At 54.0% G+C, this 21,961-nt stretch overlaps 1 protein-coding gene across 9 annotated transcripts in view; it reads left to right on the top strand.

Annotated features, from left to right (window-relative positions):
* The window catches only part of GRK5 (G protein-coupled receptor kinase 5), a 218,426-nt gene that overhangs the window by 169,675 nt on the left and 26,790 nt on the right, over positions 1-21,961 (top strand). For 4 of the 9 annotated variants that reach the window (XM_023638461.2, XM_070259954.1, XM_023638480.2 and 1 more), the window contains 3 exons: positions 12,921-13,079; positions 18,034-18,134; positions 19,919-20,011. In XM_023638461.2, the coding sequence (XP_023494229.1) occupies positions 12,921-13,079; positions 18,034-18,134; positions 19,919-20,011 (353 nt within the window). Of the gene's footprint in view, positions 1-12,920; positions 13,080-18,033; positions 18,135-19,914; positions 20,012-21,961 lie in introns of all 9 variants that reach the window. The other 5 variants (XM_070259970.1, XM_070259981.1, XM_070259958.1 and 2 more) reach the window with 2 other exon arrangements.

Below are 21,961 nucleotides of genomic sequence, written 5' to 3'. Positions count from 1 at the left end.
ACTCGGCCACGGGGCCAGCCCCTGTTACTGGTTTTTAAATGACTTGTTTTCACTTTGTCTTATCTCTCCTTATAAGAAACACTCTGGGTTTTTGGGAAAAAGGCGTATATGGGGACAAAGTAAACAAATCGTAGTGCATATTAGGTCCATGAATCTGTCTTCCTCTAGAGAACCAAAGCCCCATTGCCTGTTGCAAAGAGCAGGGCCAGGCCTGGTCCTTCGCAAATGTTCCAGCCCTTCTGTGGGCCCTGTGTCCAGCACGGCTATGGCATCTTACAGACCTGCTCTTGAATCTTCCCAGCAACTCCCCAAGATGCGTATTAGTGTCCCCATGTTACAGGTCAGGCAACCGAGGTTTGGAAAGGGAAGAGGCTGGTTTAGAAGAGTGGAGGCAGGGCTTAGGGGGAGCCTCTGAGTGTTCTGCTTGGTGGTGTGGTTTGTAGAACATCTTGCCGTGGTTCATTTTAATTGGGCTCATGAGCATCTGTGCCAGGTCTCCATCTTTGAACTGCTCCACCCCAGTCACTAGGCCTGGCACGTGGTACCCAGGTTCAATGTGGTTTTACTAGGGAGTATCAGTGGAGCCCAGGGGAAGCTTAGACCAGCGGAAAGGGCGTGCGTGGGTTTCCTCTGACAATGAAGTGGACAAGTGGGTGGGAGCAGACCTCTGCCATGAATGGGCTTGGCATCCTCTGTGGGTTGCTGGGAATGCCCCAGGGCAGGCCGCTCTTGGAGAGCGTTTCTTGCTGGAGGCCCGTGGCGGGATATTTTTCTCTGGGCCTTCCACAGACGCATGCCTCTTTGTTCGTATGAACAATGATAGGGTAAAGAAGGCAGGGAAGTTTGTTCTTGTTAAGGGGAAATTACCCATCAGCCTGAGTTCCTGCACAAAAGAAATCTATTCCTAGGACTTGTTTGGCTCTCCGGAAAACATCCACCTGTTAAAAAGTAAAGAGCTTGAATGAAAGGAAATAATAATTACTCCAAGTTCCTCTTTCTCTGGCCCCCTGCTCACTTCAGTGGCGCCTCCTGTTCCCCACCCAGGCAGCAGCACAGGGTTCTGAGCTAGCCCAGGCAGGCTGGCTTCTCAGCAGGGGACAATTCCTCTGCCTCTGAGGCAATCAGCAGCTTCAATCTTTGTCCTTAGGATCACATGGGACCCCAGTTCTGCCACTTTCCTGCTGGGCATCCTTGGAGCCTCAATTCCCCCATCCGAGTATGGGGATGATAACAATGGCACATAACGGGCTCCTGACCGTTGGTCATTCTCAAAGCACCTTTGCCGTTTTGCTCTATCTGCATACCACACTTGCAGTGATTTATATAACATTTTTCTTTAAATCAACTCATCTTTTAACTGAAAATAAAATGAATTTTAAAAGTAGACTTCGTATCGGGAACATGCCTGGAAAACCAGTATTGATTTGTCGTACAAAAAAGTAACTGGGAAAATTGACATCAAATCGCAGCTAGATGTTCTTTTGCCTCCCTAAGGCCCTGAGCCTCCTTTCTGTTTGTTTTGAAGGGAGATTAGCGAGTATTCGAGATGTGTTAGCAAGGTGATAGCGCCACACCGAGACTCTCTTTTTGATGATGGGAAGCTTGAAGGAGAATTGAAAAGGGAATACCTTTTTCATCGAGTGATTCGATCTTAAGTGTGGCCCTGCACTTCCTAACACTGTCTTATCATTTTTGGAAAATGCTGGGCTGACTACCTACTTCCCAGCTGTGAGGCGTTTTATAAGTACTGGCCGTTGTTGGGAGAGACAGCGTGACCTGCAGCAGAGACAGTGGACTGGGAGTCAAGTCCCTTCCCAGGTCTCTCTTCTTGGGGTCTGTGGCCTTGAGGGAGCTGGCGTGGAGTCCACCTAACCATCTAGCGAGCCCTTGGTCTCCAGGGCGGCCCAGGCTCTGGGTGGCCTGGGCAGATCCCTCCCTTCCATGTGCCTGCCCATCCAGCCACTCGCTCAGGACCCAGCCTTTCATCTCTGCTGAGATTGCTTGGGCCTCAGCTGTCTCCCAGCGCCTGGAACAGCATCTCTGTCCTGTCATCCATGAATCTGGTGAGCTTGGAGTCCATCTTTGCTTGAGCTCCTCCTGAGCAGGGCCTGGCTGGGCTGGCTGGGCAGCGGGGCCATGCATCCTGGCTCTTCCCACTTCCTGCCACAGCACTGCGAAAGGACTCAAGGCAGGAGAGGATTGAAAAGAAAACTTGAGAAAGGAACTTCCTGGAGTTTTCTCAAGAAGCAGAGGTGAGGGCAGGGGCTGGGCCTCTTTTCTCTTCCATTTTTGGGAGCAGCAGAGACAGGAATTCAAAACAAATAAACCCACATCTGTGCTTACTCGCTATCCTGGGGCAAGACAGAAGGGAGCTAGCATTTATTGAGCAACTACTGTGTGCCTGGAGCTTCACGCTCCATGTTTTACTCCATCCTCAGAATAGCTAACTGAGAGGAGAAGAAATGGGGCCTCAGAGAGGTTAAGTAATTGCCCAAGAACACCTAGCTAGGGCCAGAGCAGGGAACTGAACCCAGGCCTGCCCTCTTCTTGATGCAGGCTTGGCAAGCTGAGGAGTCGAAAGAAAGGTTTCTTGGACTCTCAAGGTCTGGTAGTAGTGCTCCTTTATTCAGAGAGTAGCGTAGGGACAGGACCCATGGGCAGGGAAGGGCTGTAATGAGTTGAGGGCAGGGCTAAATTTATAAGGCATAGGTATGTGAGTTATTTCTTTATAAGACAAAGGAAAGATCATGTAAAAAGTCGTTAAAATGGTATCAGTGCAGGTGGGGTCTGGTTATCTGGTGATCCTATAACTTTGGGTATGAATCAGATCGGATCAGGTCAGGACGTCCTATGCTTCCCGGTGGATGATATAGATCGGTGTGTAGGGCAGGACGCCTTGGGCTCCTCTCCCTGGGGCAGCCTTGATCCTCATCATTCTCACTCCCTGCACAGACAGATGCCTCCTCCTCGGGCCTCGGCTTCCCATGGCTAGAGTGAGGCGGTTGGCTTGGAGGCTGTCTGGGAGGCCCCCTCCACTCTCACCGCCTATAATAATGATACAATCTGTAGTCCCAGCTCTTACTGTGTGCCAACACTGTTCCGAGGGCTTTAAATAACTCACTTAATCTGCACATCTACCCAATGGATTATTTTCTCCATTTTAAAGATGAGGAGATGAAGACACAGAGAGGTTAAGTAACTTGCTCAAGGTCACACAGCTGGGGTCACACAGCTGGGGTGGGGGAAGCCGAGACTTCACTCTCTGCCCTTGACCCTACCCCAACCTGCTCTCCTAAAATAACCCAACCTGGCTCGCTACTTCTCATGTCTCCTCTTAACTGAGGGATTATTAATGACTCAGGAGCACTCACCAGGGAGCTGTGGTGCTGTTTGGACAGGAGTGAGGGCTCCTGGGCCATTTCACATGCGCCCCGGTGTCTAGCAGCTGCATCGCTCCCCATGGAGGGCCCCTGCTGCCCCAGCCGCCTCTGAGTCAAGGCCCGGGACTCTAGAATTCCAGGTACATTAGGAAAGGATCCAAGAGCACATCTCAGGGACCGTTCCTCCAGTTCACCCCAAGGGAAGGAGGACACCACCTAGAGGGGGCCGTGGCGCCCCAGGGAATCTCAGGGGCCACCCCGTGCAGGGCCTTGCAGACAGCGTTAGCTGCAGTTTCCAGTATGCAGAGACGCAAAGATCTGCTGTGGTTAAGCAGCCTGGGAGCCAGACACCCCCCCCCCACCCCCCCCAGGCCCTGGCTCCGAGAAGAACGCTTATGACTCCATGGAACCCAGTTTTAAAACCACCGAGCTAAGCCAAACTCCTCATTTCCTAGATGAGGGAACTGAGGCCCAAAGAGGGGCTGGACCCTCCAGGGTCACATGGTTTGGAAGAGGAGACTGGAACGTTCCTCACTGGGCTCCATAGCCCTGTGCTAGAAGCATGGCGAGAGGGCACCGAAAGCAGTGCTTCCTGACCTTGTTTTCCAGTCCCCGCTGTGGCTGGTCTGCACCAGGACCTGCATCCCTCCGAGGCTCTCATTCCTTGGACCAGTACGCGTCTAAATGCTGAGCCGTTGGTTGTGTCCGAGCAAAGCAGAGAAGGCCACTGAGGCTGTGGTTCCACCATTTGAGCATCTGTGCTCTTTAGGTGGAGATGCCCCTGAAGAGGTGGCACTGAGTCATTAACGCTCTCGCTCTTTTACTAAGGCTGGGTTTTAATGGGGGAGGTGGGCAAAGTAATGTTAATTTAGCACCTACTGTATGCTATACGCTTTACACCTCTATTTCATGCCATCTTCATGGCAGCCCTGTGTAGTAGACACAGTTGTCCCCTTTTTACTTTGGGCAGGGGTCTTTAGCTACTGAGAGTGAAAGCTGGGAGAATTGAAAACAGGGACTCAGACACTGGGACGCAAACGTCCACGCCAACTTTGATTTACAATAGCCAAAAAGTAGAAACAACCCATGTGTCCATCCACAGGTGAATGGATAAACAGAATGTGGTATATCCACACAATGGAATATTGCTATTTATAGCCATAAATAGGCATGGAGTTCTGACACATGCTACAGCAATGGATGAAACTTGAAAACATTGTGCTAAGTGAAAGAAGCCGAACAGAAAAGGCCACATGTCGTATGATTATTCCACTTGTATCGACTATCTAGAATAGGCCAACCCATCAAGACAGAAAGTAGATTAGAGTTTACTGGGGCTGTGGGAGGAGGGAATGTGGAGTTACTGGGTACAGAATTTCTGTTTGGGGTGATGAAAAAATTTTGGAAAAAGATGGTGGTTGTGGTTTGACATTATGGATGTAATTAATGCCACTCAATTGTCCACCTAAAAATGGTTTAAATGGCAATTTTTAGGTTACATATATTTTACCACAATGAAAGAAAAAGAACAACCAAGAAAGCTTGGAGCTGAGACAGAACCCAGTCTCTCTGATTCCAGAGCCTGTGATCTTTCTCCTCCACCATGTCGTCTTTTCAAAAGTTAACCAAAGACAAAAATCCCCCCAGATCAGCTTCCCAGCGGCTGCACGAAAGAGCAAGTCTGGGAGGGCAGGTGGGCTGACGTCTGAAGGACCTGCTCGCTGGCCACTCCCTCCTGGCTTCTGTCCAGCTACTGGCCCCGAACCTAGGCATCTACTTCCACTTTGCGCTGTGTCGTTAGCAAGTTCTCATGTCGCGGTCTCTCTGTGCAGTGTTTTTAACAACTGGGTAGTTGTCCTTCAAATAGACATACTTCTGTTCCTCCCCCAACCTTTCCTGGAAAACAAATTCTCTTTGCCCGAAGGCTGATTTCTTTTCGGTTCCTCCTGACATCCTTGAGGCTGATGTGCCAGCTGGGGCTCCTCAGAGCAGGCTCATCTGGGTCCCTTTTCCTTTTTCATGACCTTCCAGGTCAGAAAATTGCACGTTCCTTTGATGCTGGTGGAGCCGGCTCTGCCTCCGACCCCCGATCCTGTGTGTGTATAGTATTTCCTGTCCAGAACCCCTGTCTTTAGAGTGGCTGGAGACAGAGAAAGGTGCAGGCTTCCTGAGGACAGCCCCACCCTGTCCCTACCCAAGTTCCGCTCCGGGTGGGCAGCAACATTGGTCTCTGGGGTGCCTGTGCTCCGCCAACCCATCGTGTGGCCTGACAGGCCCTCCCCGTTCGTGGGCCCTGGGCAGAGAAATGACATCATGGGGGGGTTGGCTGAACTCCCTGGATCTTAGGAGATTTCTGCCCCTCCTTCACTCCCAAGCCCTGTGGAATGAAATCTTCACTGGAGAAAAATCTTCCAAGGCCAGGATATTTCCAACACGATTTTAGAGTGCAGCCGATTTGGAAGCTGTGGAATGGGAGGGTGTTCTGGAAGATGGAAACTTGGCTTGGCGTGCCCTTGCCTCTCACACGCAAAGAATGAAGAACACTCCCACTGTGAGCGTTCCGCACCCCAGCCCCTTCGCACCAGAGCTCCTCGCAAGAATTACCTGCACGTGGCTGACCCAGAGCAGAGTTGGCTGGATTCAAACCCCTCGCCAGGAAAATCCTGCTTCTCTGGGTTCCAACAGCCAGTTCGCAGCCTGTGTAAACAGTGTCATCTCCCATCACACACTTGGGGCCATAGGTCATGACCAGGGATTATCGAATTGACAGAGCCCGACTGGCCCCGTCCAGGCACATTTTGTTTCGTTAATTATCCTTTTCTGCTTTTGACGTAAAGAGTCAAGGTCTGGGTCAGGGTTGTTTGTGTATTTTCCTTTCTTTCTCATTAAAGTTGCCCAGCTCTCAGGGCCCCTAGCTAAATTCTGCCAGTGTTTAAAAATGTCCTCTCTCGCTTCCTGACCCCTAAAAATCCTTCATCCTGATTTCTCCGAAGCCTTGAACAGCAACGGAAATATGGGTCAAGATCCTTTAAGCCCCATCTGCTTTTCCCTTCTTGAAGAGTTGTGGCTATTTCTCAAGGGCTGTGTTTCTTCACTTTGCTGACCCAGGGAACGTGACACAGTGTGACCTAGGGTGGCCAGGGCAGCAGGGGCACCACAGGAAAGGGCTGGAACCCCGTGAAGAGGGTTTGCTCAGAGTGCTTCTTGGCCTCATGGCCCCTCACACGGTTGGTGATCTCTATAAGCCTGCTGTCTGTTTGGGGTCCTCAAAGGCAATCCTGCCATCTTAAATTTGTCCAGAAGTGTCAATTTTGCCATAGGAAAACACTGATTCTTTCAGAGCCCTGATCTTCTCAAAATACTTCCCAGTGTGCAAATGCCAGAAGTCGAAGGAAGGAAGCAAGAGTCTTCCTCATTGTCCAGCCAAACCCCCTTCATCCTGTGCGCCTTGGTCAAACCTCACCTGAGTCATGTAGCCACCTGTGTCTGATGAGGCCACCTCTCTGAGTTCTCCCTCCTGGGGGCTGAAAGGCTGCAACACACTGGGCTGCCCACAGTCCCCACCAGCCTTGAACTCCTGCCATTGGCCAAGTGAGTTGGTCTATGAGGTCCTTAGGGTGGAGCTCATGACCTGGGCACAGAATGGACATTCAGGGAACCAGTGTGGCTGATGGACTGAATCAGCAGGGACCCCAGCTGGAGAAGCAGCAGGCTCCTTCCTTTCCTTCTGGACGCAGCAGTAGCCCCACCTCTTCCTCTGCTTGCAAAGACAACTCCCATCCCTTGCAGTGTCTTCCTGGCCTGGCAGAGTAACCGGCCATCCCCAGGGTCACCCCCAGATTGGTGTGAGAGATCACTGCCCAAAGTTAAGGAGATGGCAGTGTGGTTGCGTGTGTCTGTCGTAACGGGATTGTGGGCCTTACAGACGACGCTGGGCTGCTTCCCAACACAGTGTCACTGCTTCCTCATCTCCTCCAGCCGTGAGAAGCCCCAGAGAGCCCCATGAGCCCCTCGGAGTCTGGGTCTTGGCTGTTCATCACAGAAAGATAAAGGTGCAGATCAGGCTCCATCTTCCTAAAGGCTTGGTGGCAGTCGGGCAGGAGGAGGACTCCTGGGCGTCCCTGTGGAGAAGGCCCCTTTGAGAAATGAGTGCTGTCTGTTGGAGAAAAGAGAAGATCAGCGTTTTGTGGAGGCTGAAGCTTAAATAACTTGAGGAGTGTCCTCTTTAAGAAAAAGAATAGAACGTAAGGTACAAAAGTGAGCATTTCCTGAGACTGGAAAAAGAAATCACAACAAAAGACTGGAGCTTTGGAGGTGCAGGTCCTTTTCATCGGAGATCTCAATTTACTGGAAGTGCTTATGTAGAAATGTCTCCCCATTGAAACCTGGCTTCCTCTCCCACCTAGAACGTTCTGTCGCTCCCAAGACTGCAAGAAAAGGGCCCCAAATCCTAAGCAGAGGAAGCTTAAGAGTGAATCACCGCTGACTGGAGACGGAGCCCACCCTGATGGGAAGCAGCGAGCATCACCTCCCCTTAGAACTTAAAAGAAGCACAATGGGACTTACCATTTTTCCAGCTTTTACCCCAAGGACCTCCAGCCACCTGCTGCCTGAACAGCCATGTGTCTGCCCAATGGGGCTGCGTCTGGCACGGTGCTCAGGCCACGCCGTCCACCAACCAGGCTAACCACATGGATGCTCAGGAGGAGTTGGGGCTGTTTCGGCTGCAGGAGTGAGACATCAGGCCCAGAGTGGAGGAAGCCACGGCGCGATGACACTTCACGCACGGGCGTTGGGCCATTTATTTTCCCCCAATGATCAAGGAAACAACACCCTGCCTTTTTCCTTTGATTCTCTTCTTGTTTGGGGCGCGTGGATTGTGTCTGCTGCCTGGCTGTGAACAGAGAGAAGAAGTGCTCCAGACGGACACTGGGTGCACCGTAGTGGCTTTTCCACATGGCGCTGAAGGTTTTGATTAAAGAGGTGGAAAAATGGAGCTTTTTCTTCTTGTCAGCCAGGCTGTAAATCAACCTTGGAGTAAGGAAATGCTGCCCAAGGCTGCTGTTCGGGGACCTCTCTCCTTTGTCTTCTGGTTGGGATTGTATAAGCAGGTTTAATTTCAAGCCAGGATTTGGGGTTGGAACAAGCCCCCATTTGCCCACCTCCTGCCAATCCTGCTTTCTTCACCCAGTTCCCATCCCTGGAGTCGAGCAAGCTGGGCTGAGTTAGTTCACGGAACTCAGAACCAGCCAACTGGAGGGTGTGGGGAGAGAAGCGAGGACAGAGGAAGCCCCAGTGACTTGGGCAGCATTTGCAGGGCCCTCTGAGCGTCTGGCCTTGACTCTGGTTTCACAGATGGTGACTAGTCTGGATTCTTGGCGGCAGGTGGTAGATACTTAACTCCCGGCTGCTCAAACAGAGGGGGAATCTATTGGAAGAGTGAAGGATAGGATCCAATGAAACCAGGCACCTGAGCTGAGGAATGCCCCCTCCAGGCCTTCTCCCAGGGCAGCTCCAGCTCCTCCCCCAGCCGGCCCCAGGCCTCCAGCCCACGGTTTCTGCCTGAGACAAGCACTGACCCTCCAACCAGCGAGAATGAGAAAACCCCAAAGGAGAACTCTGACTCATCCAGGTGTCATGAAGGCAGGGAGGAGACCAGATGGCCTCATGAAGGCTCTTCTGCTGGGCAGACTCCCTTGCTCTCAGCCTCCCTGTCCCCTGCTCTGGGAGTGCACGTGCGCACACACATATTTCGCAAATATATTGAGCGCCTAATCCATGCCAGGAGCATCATCAGTGCATTTCAGCAAAGTGGACTGGAGAGACGATAGGCTTGGGAGCCAGGCAGGCCTGGGTTTGAACCTCAGCTCCACTGTTGTGGATTCTCTCTCCGAGCTCGGATCGGGTACTCGCTGCTCACAAGCATGGTGCTCCACTCTGCTGAGGCAGGAACAACAACATTCCCGCCCCTCAAGCTCTCTAAGGCTCAGTTTCCACATCTGGGACTCTGGAACAACCAGTCCCACGTTGCGGCATTGCTTTGGGGAGCAACAGAAGTATACATTTGTGGGGAAACTCACGTCGAGGGGCCAGGGACTGTCAGGCCAGCCCCTCTCCTGGGGGCCCACCACTGCCTCCAGGCCTGGCTCCTGCTGGAGGCTGACTGCCTCCGCTGCCCCCACCCACGGCTGGCCCTGGCACTCTGTGCACAGAGCTTCCCGCAGCTGATGCAGATCCCCTCGTGAAGGATCGAAGGGTGGCCAGGGTATGGCTGTGGGCATGCCTCTCCCCTGTTCCTGTCCTGGAGGAGAAATAGGGGTGGCCCCCTAAGAACGGTTGCCTCCATCCTGGTGTGTGCAGGGCAGGCAAACCCCCAGGCAGCCCCTCGTTTAGGAGGAAGGGGACCCCCCTTGAACCCCTTTCTTCCAGAGTGTCTTGCCTCTCTCCTGCTCAGTTTTTCCTGAAAGCCAAGTCTGTCCATGTAGGGAAATTGCAAATAGTTTACATGGGGAATGTCAGCTATCCACGTATGAAAATATACACATCATTAAGCCCTAAGTACTTGCGTCTGGAGATAGAACGGACCGTCTCCTGGGCTGACCTTTTGTCCACTGACGGAACCGCTGCTAATGAGCGGGAGCTCCTTGGTGGGATGTTTTCATATGTTGAAGTGAGGCGTATGTTGGCCATTAGCCTGTGTGTGTGTGTGTGCACATGTGCGGGGGGTCTGTAGGACAGTGCAATATAAATAGCATTTGCCAAAACATGCAGAGCCCACTGCAAGGCATTATCCAGCCCCCATGGGCATCCAAGGAGGGCTTGCTCTTGAAGGCCACAGTCGTATCCTCCTCACACTATCCGAGAAGGACTGTGGCGTCCTTGGAGGACGTGACGGTGCTTGGGCATAAGGCTCTCTGACCAGCTTGCCTGGGTTTGAATCCTGTCTTTGCTTCCATGCTCTGTGTGACCTTGGGCAAGTTACTTAACTTCTCTGAGCCTATTTCTGCATCTGTAAAATGGAGATAATAATAATAAAACCTACCTTGAGAGGATTAAAAAAGATAACCCCACGTAAAGCTCCCAGGACTTAGCATATGGTAAGTGCTTAAGAAGTGGCAGTGATGATGGTGATGACAATTGTCACTGGGAGGTGGGATTGGGTGGAAGGTCCTGCCTGCTCAGAGAATCATCTTGGATGAGGTTGCGTTGGAAGCGGGTTCTGAAGACTAGCTGGGATTTGGATGTGCCATGATGGAGTGGGAAGGGCTCCTTCCAAGGGAACGAGCAAAAGCCCAGTGGTGGCTGGAAAGCCAGAGCTTGCCCAGGAAACAGTGAGTGTCAGGTGAGAGCACTGGCAAGCAGAGGGCAGGAAGGGGAAGCAGGTCGGGGAGGACATTGGGGCCAGGTCTAAGAAGACGTTGGACTTAGTCCTCTGGCAGTGGGGACCAACGATGCCGTGTGGTGCAGAAAAACTCCCTTAGGGGCCGTTGTGTCAAATGCCAGAGCAAGTGGTATCAGAGACCTGTGAGGGGCCTACTGAGTGCTCCAGGCCAGAGAAGAGACTTCCTGAAACCAGGGCAGTGAGGTGGGGATGGAGAGGAGGCGTGGGTGGGAGGGATACCAGGGCTAAGATTGCTGTGCGCGCATGCTGCCGTCTGTGAAATGGGGACTAGTTGGTTTTGAGTGGGGCCAGTGAGACCGGAGTTCTATCCTTCCCCCAGAGCCGGCTCAGGACCCCTGATTTAGAGTCTGTGCAGCTCAGATCCACTCCCCAACTCTGAGGCCCGCCATGAAGCCGCTCCAGATATCGATCCCGGCTCTACCATGGGCCAGCAGTGTGATGTTGGAGGGGTCCCTTCTCTCAGTTTCCCCATCTCTGCCATGAGTGGTTGAATCAGTTAAGCCTTCTGTGATCTCTGCTCCATCTCGGGTCCTGGATCTCTGAACAAGTATAGGGCATGTGTTTCCAGAAGGCCCTGAGGGTGGCACCAGGGGCGCTCACTTCAGGATTATTGATGACTACTGAGGAGGTGTGGGGGGTGGTTCTGAAGAACCTTTCACGGCCCTTCAGTCATGCTCCATCCCTACACGCCTCCAGGGGCTGTTTCCATTTCCACTCTGACATCCTGAAACAGGAGGCCTTGAAGTCGGGAGAATCTTTGGAAACAAGGTCCTCAGACATGTGGAGATTCTCACTGATGCAGGAAATGGTGTGCCTTCCTCCTGCCAGTCATCGCGGTGCAGAGGGAGACAGCAGTGCCCAGGGAGAGCAGGTGCAGCCGATGGCAGCTGCACTTGGAATGCCACCCCTGGGGCTGATTCAGCAATCAGTGGCTGCCCGGGGAGAGAACCAGCCCCCAAGAGATAGCAGCACACCCCGTCAGCTGTTCCGGCTTATTAACATTCTCTAGATGAGTCCTCCCCGCTCTGAGCTGCACCCCCTACTGCCCCCTGCTCACTCCAGCCTCCAGGCCTTGTCCCCAGCAGTCCCCCTCCACCTGGAAATCCAGCCTCCCCCTCAAGATCCAGCTGTCTTCCCTCTCCAGGTCTCCCTCCCAAACTGATCTCGCATTTTTTCTCTCAACTGCTATTGCAAAGGCCACACTCCTCAGGTCTGAGATGAATCACTTGGTAATTATTTCAGGTGTGCCATCTGGCCTCCCTACTCTTGGAGGACACGGAGGCCGGTCTACCTGTGGGGTGTCTGCGCCAGGAAGCACAGGGGCCTGGGGGTTCAATAGCGCCATCTTGTGGATGACTGCTGGGCTGGCCTCGGCAGAGCTGGGGTTGGGCGGTCAGCCTGCCCTGGGGCTTCAGTCCCTCTCGCTGCATAGCCACTGAGGGTGGGCGTTGAACATCCGAGGGAGGCAGAACCTTGGGTGTGGTGGGTGATCAGCACATGCTTCCTGGACTGAGGACTGAGTAAAGCTCCCCTGGGGTGGCTTCCTACCCAGGCCAGGCCCGTGTCTTCCCCACCACCATCCCTCCCTCCCCAGCCTGCCTCAGTGTCTGAAATGCTCCCGACTGTCCTGCTTGGGTTAAGCACAGAAGGCCCTTGTGAAGCTGCAGTTATGACCCGAGAGGGGCGAAGCCTTGAGCAATTGCAGCACAGGAGGTTCTGGGGTGGTGTCAGCCTTCCCATAGGTAATCACCATTAGCCTGCAGGTCACCCCAAACCAAGCACATGCTCGCTCCAAAGCCATCGCTATGCAAACACAGCTTCACGACAATCCTTAGCTCTTCTATCCAACCAGTCTGCCCCCCAACTAAAATCCTGAGGCCTCTTTAAAATCCCACGGCCACCAGTGCATTGAATCATATACTGGTCGTCAATACCGTGCCTGAATATGGCGGAGGTTTTGATGGAGCGGAGGATGAGAGAGGTCTGGCTTAGGCCACGTGTCGAAGTTTAGGGTCACAGGCAGTGGAGGCTGCATGAGGGCTCTGAGAACTTAACAGGAGGTTGGGGACCAAAGGAAGGAGAGGGGCTTGGAGAGGAGTGAAGATGCAAAGCCCACTGGACCGCTCATCCATTTCCAGGGGCTGCCTGCTCCTGTTCACAGTGGCCTGAAGGGCTCTGCTCAGTGCACTGTGGTGCCCAGGAAAACACCTCTGCAGCCTCCATCTCTTGTTGCCCTACAAGGTGCATTCTGGTTAACACAGAGCGCAGGAGCTCCCTGGATCCCCAGAACCTGTGGCGTAAGTATCAGGAACAGCAGAGAGGGAGTCTGGGCCATAGCGGGAAGGAGGTAAGAAGGAGCGAGCGCTCTGAGAGATTCCCAGGAGGGACTACAGCCCACCAGGCACATGCTGCGTCTGTCCTACCACTGGAACTGCTGGCAGCCTGGCCCCGTCCGAGCGCGGCCCCTAGTTCCTCTGGTGTAGGAGATGGACTCAAGGTCAGCTTCTCATTCCACACGGGCCAGTGGAGCAGGCTCTTTCCCCTCCGGGGGAAGGAGGCTCTTATCCGGAGGTACAGACTTACAGAGAGTAGAGAAAGCACCACCAAGCTTTAATGCCACCGCTGTCCCACCCTCCAGCCTCAGGGTGGAAGAAATGAGGAGAAGCCTGAGCCGCAGAGAGAAGCCAGGTGCAGATTCTTTTGCTCCAAGCGTGACTTCAGGGGTAGGACAGGTGGCCCTGCAGCCCACAGTTCCTCAAGGAAGCCAAGTCCTTTCTCGTCAGGCCACAGGGGGAGAGCTCTCTGGTCAGTGGTCCCGGGCAGATGTAGCCATGTCCCCGAGGCATGTCTTACTATCTTACACTGTCCCAGGTGTTGGCTATGGAGCTCTCCTTAAGGAAAGCTGGGGGTCATCCTGACTGTCCTTCTGGCAGGGCTGGGCAGACTGGGCACAATGAGGTTAGCCAGCTGGTTAGCTTCAGCTTCCCAAGACCGTCAGGAGGCCAAGCACTCGTGGCGGAGCCTCCGGCAGAGAAACCCTGTGTCCAGTCCTTCCTCCAGGCCCCGGAAGCCATGCCACCAAGAGCTAATTCCACACGTTTGAAAGGAAACTTGGTACCTAAATTCACACTGGTACTTGTTAAAGTCAAGGCCTGCCATCTGGAGACTATTGAGTGACCAAAGAAATAAAGTGTCACTTCAAAGTACCGCTGGCCTGAGGGGGCCTAGGCCCCAGGGGGAGTTTTACCAGAGACCTCCACCAAGACGCCTTCTCCCGGTTGCTTTCAGCTCTGCAAATCTCTAAGGGCCTTGGGGCCTTTGGTTTGGTTAGAAATTAGAGGAACATCTTTAACAGGGAGGAGGATGGTACCCATCCTTCCTCCCCACCCTGACCCTAAGCTTCATCCCAGAGGGACAGTCCCTGCTAGAGAGAGCCACAGTGTGCCCAACCCTAGCCCTCCTGGCACACCTGAGTCCTCAGTGCAGTGAGAATGGCAATCCTGTCCAGAGCCCGCCTGGCCTCCCTTCCCCAGCCCACCTCACAGGCCCCCTGGGACCAGAAGGGGTTCGCTTCCTGGAAAGAGATCTGAAATGGCATAGGATTGTCCTGGCTCAAGTCGCAGGGGCTAGATTGCAGGGGGCTGTGGTTGCTGGGGCCCCACAGCCCTCTGAGCATCCTTTTTCTTATGTGATGTGGCAGACCTTGCACGCAGGCTTCGGAGAACCTTGCATTGGGTCTCCCTTTGAAACGAGCTCCCCTGCATGGAGGGGCAAGAGCGACACCCTCTGCTTCCATTGATGCAAATAACAAACGTCCGCTGAAATGCCCCTTTGAGTAGGTGCTGGTCTCACCCTCCTGGCAGGTTTGGGTTTCCGTTCCCAACTTAAGCTGGCCAACAGCTTCTTATTGCCTTTTTATTGGCGAAGGTGTCACTCCCTGGAGTCACTTGAAAGGGGTTTTGGTTGGAATCGCTTAATCTCTTCATGTTGAGCCAAAGGCTGAGTTTAAACCTGTGGTCGTTAAACCAAACGCATTATTACCCGCTCATTAACTCCCGTCAGGGCTTGGACTGTGGGCAGCATCCCCAGAGCCCTCCCGCCAGCCAACCCCAAAGAAGGAGAGTGGTGTGACTTCATGCGCACAGCTGGGTCCCTCCTAGATCCTGGACAGCCCCTCCCATCTGCTTAGGAGGAAGCCGAGTGGCTGAGAAGGGAGCCCAGTTGGCTGTCCTCTGTGCAGGTGGGAGGGCCCGTGAGGAGGGGGAGGTCTGAGGCCAAATGCTGCTTTGCCTCTGACCTCATCCTCTGTGAAACCTTTCCCAGATGACCCCACCCCGCAATGATCTCCCCCTTCTCCGAACCCAGCGGCTCATTGCCCTGAGCTGCGTCATCTTCCATGTAAGTTCTGCCTGCTTCTGCTGCTGGAGGGCCTCACAGTGCCCTGGTCAGCCCCAGGGCTAAGCTCACACCTCAGGGGCCTCCTAGGAGATGGTGTGGGTGAGGGAAGCACAGGTGGCCCAGACGCCCCACCACCTCCAACCAGATTCGCTCTAGACCCACCCAACCTGGGTTCAAATCCCCTCTGTCACTTACTGGCTGGGTGACCTTGGGCAATTGACTTAACCTTTCTGAATCTCAGTTTCCTCATCTGCGAAGTGAGCATCATAATAGTATCTGCCTCATGGAGCCTTAATGAAGATTAAATGAAATAATGCATGGAAGGTATTTCATTCAGAGCCTGAGCAGAGTGGACCGCAATATTGATAAAACCATTGCTACCCATTATATTATTTCTATTGGTTTTAAATATTGGGTCTACCAATAAATTTCATTTGGAAGAGGAGAAAAGAAGTTTGCTACTGAAAGAGTTTGAGAGCCGTTGAGTTCCAACCAGTTCATTTTATACACCGCCACAGATAGCCAAGAGAGGCAAAAGAACTCTTCTGTTAGGATATTACTTTATTTCACTTAGGTCTTACTGGAGAAAAAGTGCTTTGAGGCCGAGGACCACACTGACTTCACCTTTTAACAGCCCCCCACCCCACCCCAATGTGCCCCACACTGGGCTGGGCCTACTGTGGGCAAGGGCGCCCTCCCTGGGTGAAGTCTGATGACAAAGTGGTGGTACATCTGAGTGCATGCAGGTGTGCAACTCGTGTGCCTCTTCTGAGGTCCAGGAAATGGTTCTGTTTCTCCCATGGCCCACCCACTCAACATCTCTCGTCTTTGCTGACCCACCTCAGGTTCAAGGGCATTTCCTGGCACAACACATTGTGCCATCTTGCTCAGTAACAAATATTACCGCGGGCACCAGTTCTGAGCCGGGCTCTGGATCCTGCAAACCAAGGTTGTATCAGCTCTCCTTCTGAGGCAAGTTTGCCCATGGCCTTGGGGTTTGTTCTAGTATTTGATTGCTCTGAAGTAGCCTGCAGTTATTCATCCCCAAGAGGCTCAGCTGCCAGAATTCCCGAGAAAGTTCCCCAAGTCTTAGAAGCAAAAATCCTACAATTATCAATTCCCAAATTTCAAAGGACCCGTAGGGCGTCTCTGGAGCATCTCCTTCCTGTTACAGAGGAAGAGATGGAGGCACAAAATGGCCAAGGGCTGAGTCAGACCAGAGCTTGGGGCTCCTTCTGCCACGTGAGCATCTTTTCTGCAAAAGGAGCAGCAGTTGCCCCAGAAGCCAGTCCTCTGGGGGTTGCCCTTCCGCAGTCTCATTCAGCAGATTTTTAGTGTGAGGAGGGCAGAGAAGGGCAGAAGCTGGGGGGAGCCACCACTGCCCAGAATTGGTGACAGCAAACAAGCCTGCTATTCTGTGTCACTGGCTTGCAGCATTTACCATGACAGCAGCTCCCCCACACCGGAGGCCTCCCCCACCCAGGGGCTGGGTGCCTCTCAGGCCTTGCTGGGCAGGGAGGCGCCCCGTGGGCAGGGGAAGGCCTGCAGAGAGGGCAGGGCCTGGGAGAGAAAGGAAGAAGGGAGGAAGGAAGGAATGGGGCATTCTGAACCGTGGGGAATAGAAAATGAGCCGCTCATTTCCTTCTCCAGGGCTGTGCCAGGCTGCCGCTGCAGGCTTCCCTCCACCCCCGGGATCAGCCCCCCAGACACCACCCAATGGGCTTAGCAGAGTAACCAGCCCCAGGGTTGCATTTCTTTCTTTCTTTCTTTCTTTTGAGGAAGATTAGCCCTGAGCTAACTGCTGCCAGTCCTCCTCTTTTTGCTGTGGAAGGCTGGCCCTGAGCTAACATCTGTGCCCATCTTCCTCTGCTTTATATATGGGATGCCTACCACAGCATGGCGTGCCAAGCGGTGCCATGTCTGCACCCGGGATCCCAACCGATGAACCCCAGGCTGCCGAGAAGTGGAACGTGCGCACTTGACCGCTGTGCCACCAGGCTGGTCCCCAAAGGGTCGCATTTCAATAGCTGGGAAGAGAAAGCAAGCCTTTCAGATTTTAGTGTTTTGGGAAAAAAGATGTGTTTACACCCTGTCTTTCTGAACCCACTTCCAGCAATTTTCTGAATTATCCCTGTGATTTCTTAAAAACCCACCTCGTGGCCCAGCTGGTTAGCGAACAGCTGGCGGAGGGTGTGTGGCGGGAGGAAGGGGTGTGGGCGTGGGCGGGCTGCCTTCTGGCTGTCCCGGCACCTTCCCAGAGGTGGCTGCTGCTCCTGGGTAGGACGTGGAAACTCTCAGAACTGTCCTTTCGAACTTGAAATATTTAGGCCAGGCAGCTTAACCTAGAAGGAGAACAAAATGACAGTGGTCACGTTGATTGCACACTTTCTACTACTGGGCCAAAGGCCTGGCCTGGAGCTGTCTTTGATTCCTGGAGAAACTATTATTCCTGATCATCTTCCTGATGACTGAGGCTGAGCAGTCAAGACCAAAGTTCTCCAGCTACAAGCAGCAGATCTGGGGTTTGAACTTGGGTCTGTCCACGCTGAAGCTGTACCCATTATCAGTGTTCTGCGGATGAGGGCAGTGAGGCTCAGAGGAGTCATGTGACCTTCCCGAGGTCACACAGACTGAAAGTGGCAGAGCCAGAAATCTGACCCTCAGTCCGGGCTTGTTCACCCCCTTCCAGCCCAGCCACCTGCCGGCGCCACCAGACCCAGGAGTGGGCGGGAGGGGGAGACGGCTGCCCACCATGTGCTGGGGCGGGGCGGCTGTGTGCCCCACGCTTGTGGGCAGCCCTGGCCACCCTGCCCTCCCCCTCACGGACGCCTCCTCTTCTCTCGCTCCCTCCAGTCCTCAGTTTTCATTGCGCAAGTCGGCCAGGACCTGGTCTCCCAGGCAGAGGAGAAGCTCCTTCAGAGGCCCTGCAAAGAACTCTTTTCTGCTTGTGCGCAGTAAGTGCTCCCACCCGCCTGGGCTCCCTCCCTTCCCGGCTGGGCATCAGGCCCCTCGGCCACCTGGAGGGGCTGCCGCTAGCCTCCACCTGGAACGCTGGGTACCGGGGGCAGGTCTTCAGTGGCCCAGAGCCCCAGCCAAGCCACCCAGCCGTTTGTATACTTCTTATGAAGGGGAACAGATACCAGGCTGCCAAGTCCAAAGAAAACATCTGCTTCCAAGAGTGTTGAAAGCAAGTGGCTCTGCAGGCTGTTGAGACAGAGGAATGTGCAAAAATGTGACCCGCTCTGGGTGGTTTGGAACTTCTTCCCAGGCCCCCCAGTTCCCACCACTGCCACCAACCAGAGCGGGTGGCGCTGCTGCTGCAGGAGAGGGGCTGCGGGCTGCCTTCTCAGCCTCAGCTGGTCACCTGTCTGCAGCCTGCGCAGGGACCCTAATGGAATGTGAGACAAGTTGGTGGGTGTGGTGCCAGCCGTGCATCAATTAAGCCCCTACCTGTCCTGCACACACATGTGCTATGAAAGCGAAACACACACATGTCTGTGTGCCTACACACATACCACTCCCCATGAGCTGACACACGCACACACACAAACATACATGCACGCCAAGAGCCGTCCAGAACCAGATCACCCCACACAACTGGATGAGTCTAGGAGCTCTTTGTGTGCCCTTGTTCGGCTTTTGCACCACAGACATTAATTGGGTGCCTGCTGTATGCTTGGCACTATGCTAGGTATTGGGAGGATACCATGGTGAACAAGAACCCAGTGCCACCTTTAATGGAGCTTACTGCCAGGCAGGGAAGACAAGACAGCCAGCGCCCCTAGGCACTGGGAGCATGATGATAAGAACAGAGAGCCAGCTTGGGGCTCAGCTCTGTGTTAGGGGCCAAGAAGAGGCCACTGTGAGCAGAAACAAACCTGGTTGCTGTCCTCTTGGAGCTGGTCGAGGGTCAGATATGACAGTGGGCGAGGTCCCTGAACTGTCACCCTGACCCTCCAGGAGTGCCCATCACGGCCTCCCACGCCAACCCCTGTTTCCAAGTTTGGCAGGACACAGCCTCCAACATGCCCCCACTCTGCATGTCCGCTCCCTCTCCTGGGTCCCAAGGGCCTGGGCCGGATTGCTCAGCAGTGCCACTTTTCAAAGGGAAGAAGCCTGCCCTGCCTGCAGCCAGGTGCTGAACCCTCCAGGGGGACCACAGCAAGTGACCAGTAAATTCTGCTGCAGGGACGAAAATCTCCCAGGCACTTCGCTGGTTCCAGACCAAGTCCAGAGCCTGGGCCCTCAGGAGTCTCCTCCCCGCTCTGCTCCCCACCACCCACCGCCTCCGAGTCCCAGCCCCTCCCCTGCATGTGGTTAAGTCTGACTGTTCTCATCGCAGCTCATGTCCCTTCTTCAGAGAGATCTGTCTGACCCCCCAGGGACCTCACTTGACTCTAATTCATGAAACAGGTCCCTGGGGTCATTTATTTAATGTTTGTGGTTTGTGACCCCATCACAATGCCAACTGGATGCTCCCTGCTGTACCCCAGAGCCCAGAGCAACACCATGGCTGGTGCTCGATAAATATTGACTGGCGGGATCAGGCAGTCCATCTCCACCAACCTTTGCAGAATGACGGGCCTCTGACCCCTCGGGCCGCATCTGCCCCGTGTGTTTGCGTTTCCAAAGTCAGGAAATGAATGAGGTCGGGTGTGACTCTGCTGGATATGGCTCTGCCCATCTGCTTCGAGATGGAGATGATAAAATGGTCCTCTGTTTGTTCCCTCTGAGCCAGGTCCGTCCACGACTATCTGAGGGGAGAGCCTTTCCACGAGTACCTGGACAGCATGTATTTTGATCGCTTTCTCCAGTGGAAGTGGTTGGAACGGTGAGCGCTCCTTTGGCACACCCCATGCATGAGTGTGTGCCAATGTGTGTATGTCGGGGGGCGGGGGGTGTACAGGTTTTTCACCTGAGAAGTCATATAAAAATCAGTTACCTCCATGGGCCCAAGGTTCAAATAAAATTAACCATCCTCCTCCTGTTAATTAAGTTCTTTTGTATTCTTCTAGAAATGCTGTCTGCTTATTAAAGTGTACACACACACAGGCACCCACTCATGTACACATACGCACAACATCTTGTTCCTGCTTTTTTGGTTCACTGTCCGGGAATTCTTCCTCTGCCAACAAATAGAGAGCTGGAATGCATTGTACCTGCCTTATTTAAGCCAATCCCCTATTGATGGGCATGGAGGTTGCTCTCAATTTTGTGTGCATCCTTTCCTAAGTAATGAATAGCTATGTACATATATCTTTATGTTCTTTTGCAAGTAACATCCGTAGAAATTCTTACTAGAAGAATTTTGGAGTCAAAGAGCCCTGTTTTAAAGCTGTGAGGGGCTGCCAAATTGCCCTCCCCAACAGCTGCCCTCACTCCAGTCCTTCCAGCGCCCCACTGCCCACTTCCTATCAGCTTCTTCAACACCGTTCTTGTGTTTTCCTGTCTGGCACATGGGCAATGGGATTTCCATCTTGTTTATCTTTCATCTCCACTAATGGGTGAGACTGAGTGTCTTTTCACGTTCTGTTTGCTGCCTTATTCGCTGCAAAGTGCTCTCACACGCACGGTGGTGACAGCCAGGCCGATGTGGCCTCCACGTGACTGATGAGGCAGGAGAGCCACAGAGGGGATGTGGCTTGCCTTGTCCCCCAGCAAGCTAGTAGTGTAGCTGAGGGGGGACCCTGGCCCGGGACCCCCAGAGCGATGCTCTGCCTGCCACACCATTGCAGGATTTGCAGGACAGAGCGACGCCTGTGTTAGGTCCCTGCTGGGCTAAGCTGGCAGACGAGATGGGAGCGTCCCCTTCCAGAGCCTGGGCTGCCCTGTGCCCCTGAGGCCTGGCACCCACGGCCATCTGGGCACCTGTGGTGGGACAGCAAGGGGCCATCCTGCTCCTGCATGGATATCCACACCTTCGCTGGCCGAGTCCCCTGCCGACGCTTTGAAGCTGCAGAACAGGGACCCCCTAAAAGCCCCATTCATGGCCCTTCCCTGCCCACTTTGGGGAGCCCAGAGGAAAACCCTGCTCTGCAGCCAGTGGGGGGACACTTCTCCCACCCTCACTGGCCGGGACGACAGCAGTGGACGGCATTCTCTATTGGAGCACTGACTGCCACCGGCCACCTCGCACACGCAGCTATGGCTCAGCCTGAACGTCCTGCTGAGGCTCCTGGCGCCTCAGCCTGGTCTGAGTGCCAGCCCTGCCTTCTCCAGGGGGGCCTGGGGAAGGCTGCTCAGCTCTCCATGCCTCAGTTTCCTCATCTGTGAAATGGGGATAATAATAGTGCCTCCTTTGTGGGCTTGGGGTGAGGATGAGAAGAGATAAGCATGGCACATGCCTAGACAAGGCCGGTGCTCAACAAAGCTCAGCTGTTCGGCCCCAGGAAGTCCGCTGCCGAATGGAGGTGCTGTGGTTGTCGGCACGATCACCAGCATCATCGTGGTCCTCATCCTCATACGTGGGATCCTGGGAGGAGCAGCTGACCCGGGTCAAGGCTCGATCCTGGTTCTGATGATCCCAGGACAGTCTGGTGGGGATGTCTTCATCGGGACTCACCCCCCGTCCTGGGGCTCTGGGCTGTGTAACATGTGGCCCCAGTCTGTGCCTACCTCCCTTGGGTGGCACTGTGGGGTCAGGACGTAGAACGTGTGCTCTGCCTCAGACTGCCTGGACTCCATTTCCAGCCCCACCACTTACCCTCCGTGACCTTGGGCAACTCGCTTCTCCTCTCGAAGCCTGAGCATGTCATCCGCAGAGTAGGGACTGTAATAGTCT

This window comes from Equus caballus, chromosome 1, assembly GCF_041296265.1.
Source record: "Equus caballus isolate H_3958 breed thoroughbred chromosome 1, TB-T2T, whole genome shotgun sequence".
Lineage (NCBI taxonomy): Eukaryota > Metazoa > Chordata > Mammalia > Perissodactyla > Equidae > Equus > Equus caballus.
This window is presented reverse-complemented; position numbering and strand designations above follow the sequence as displayed.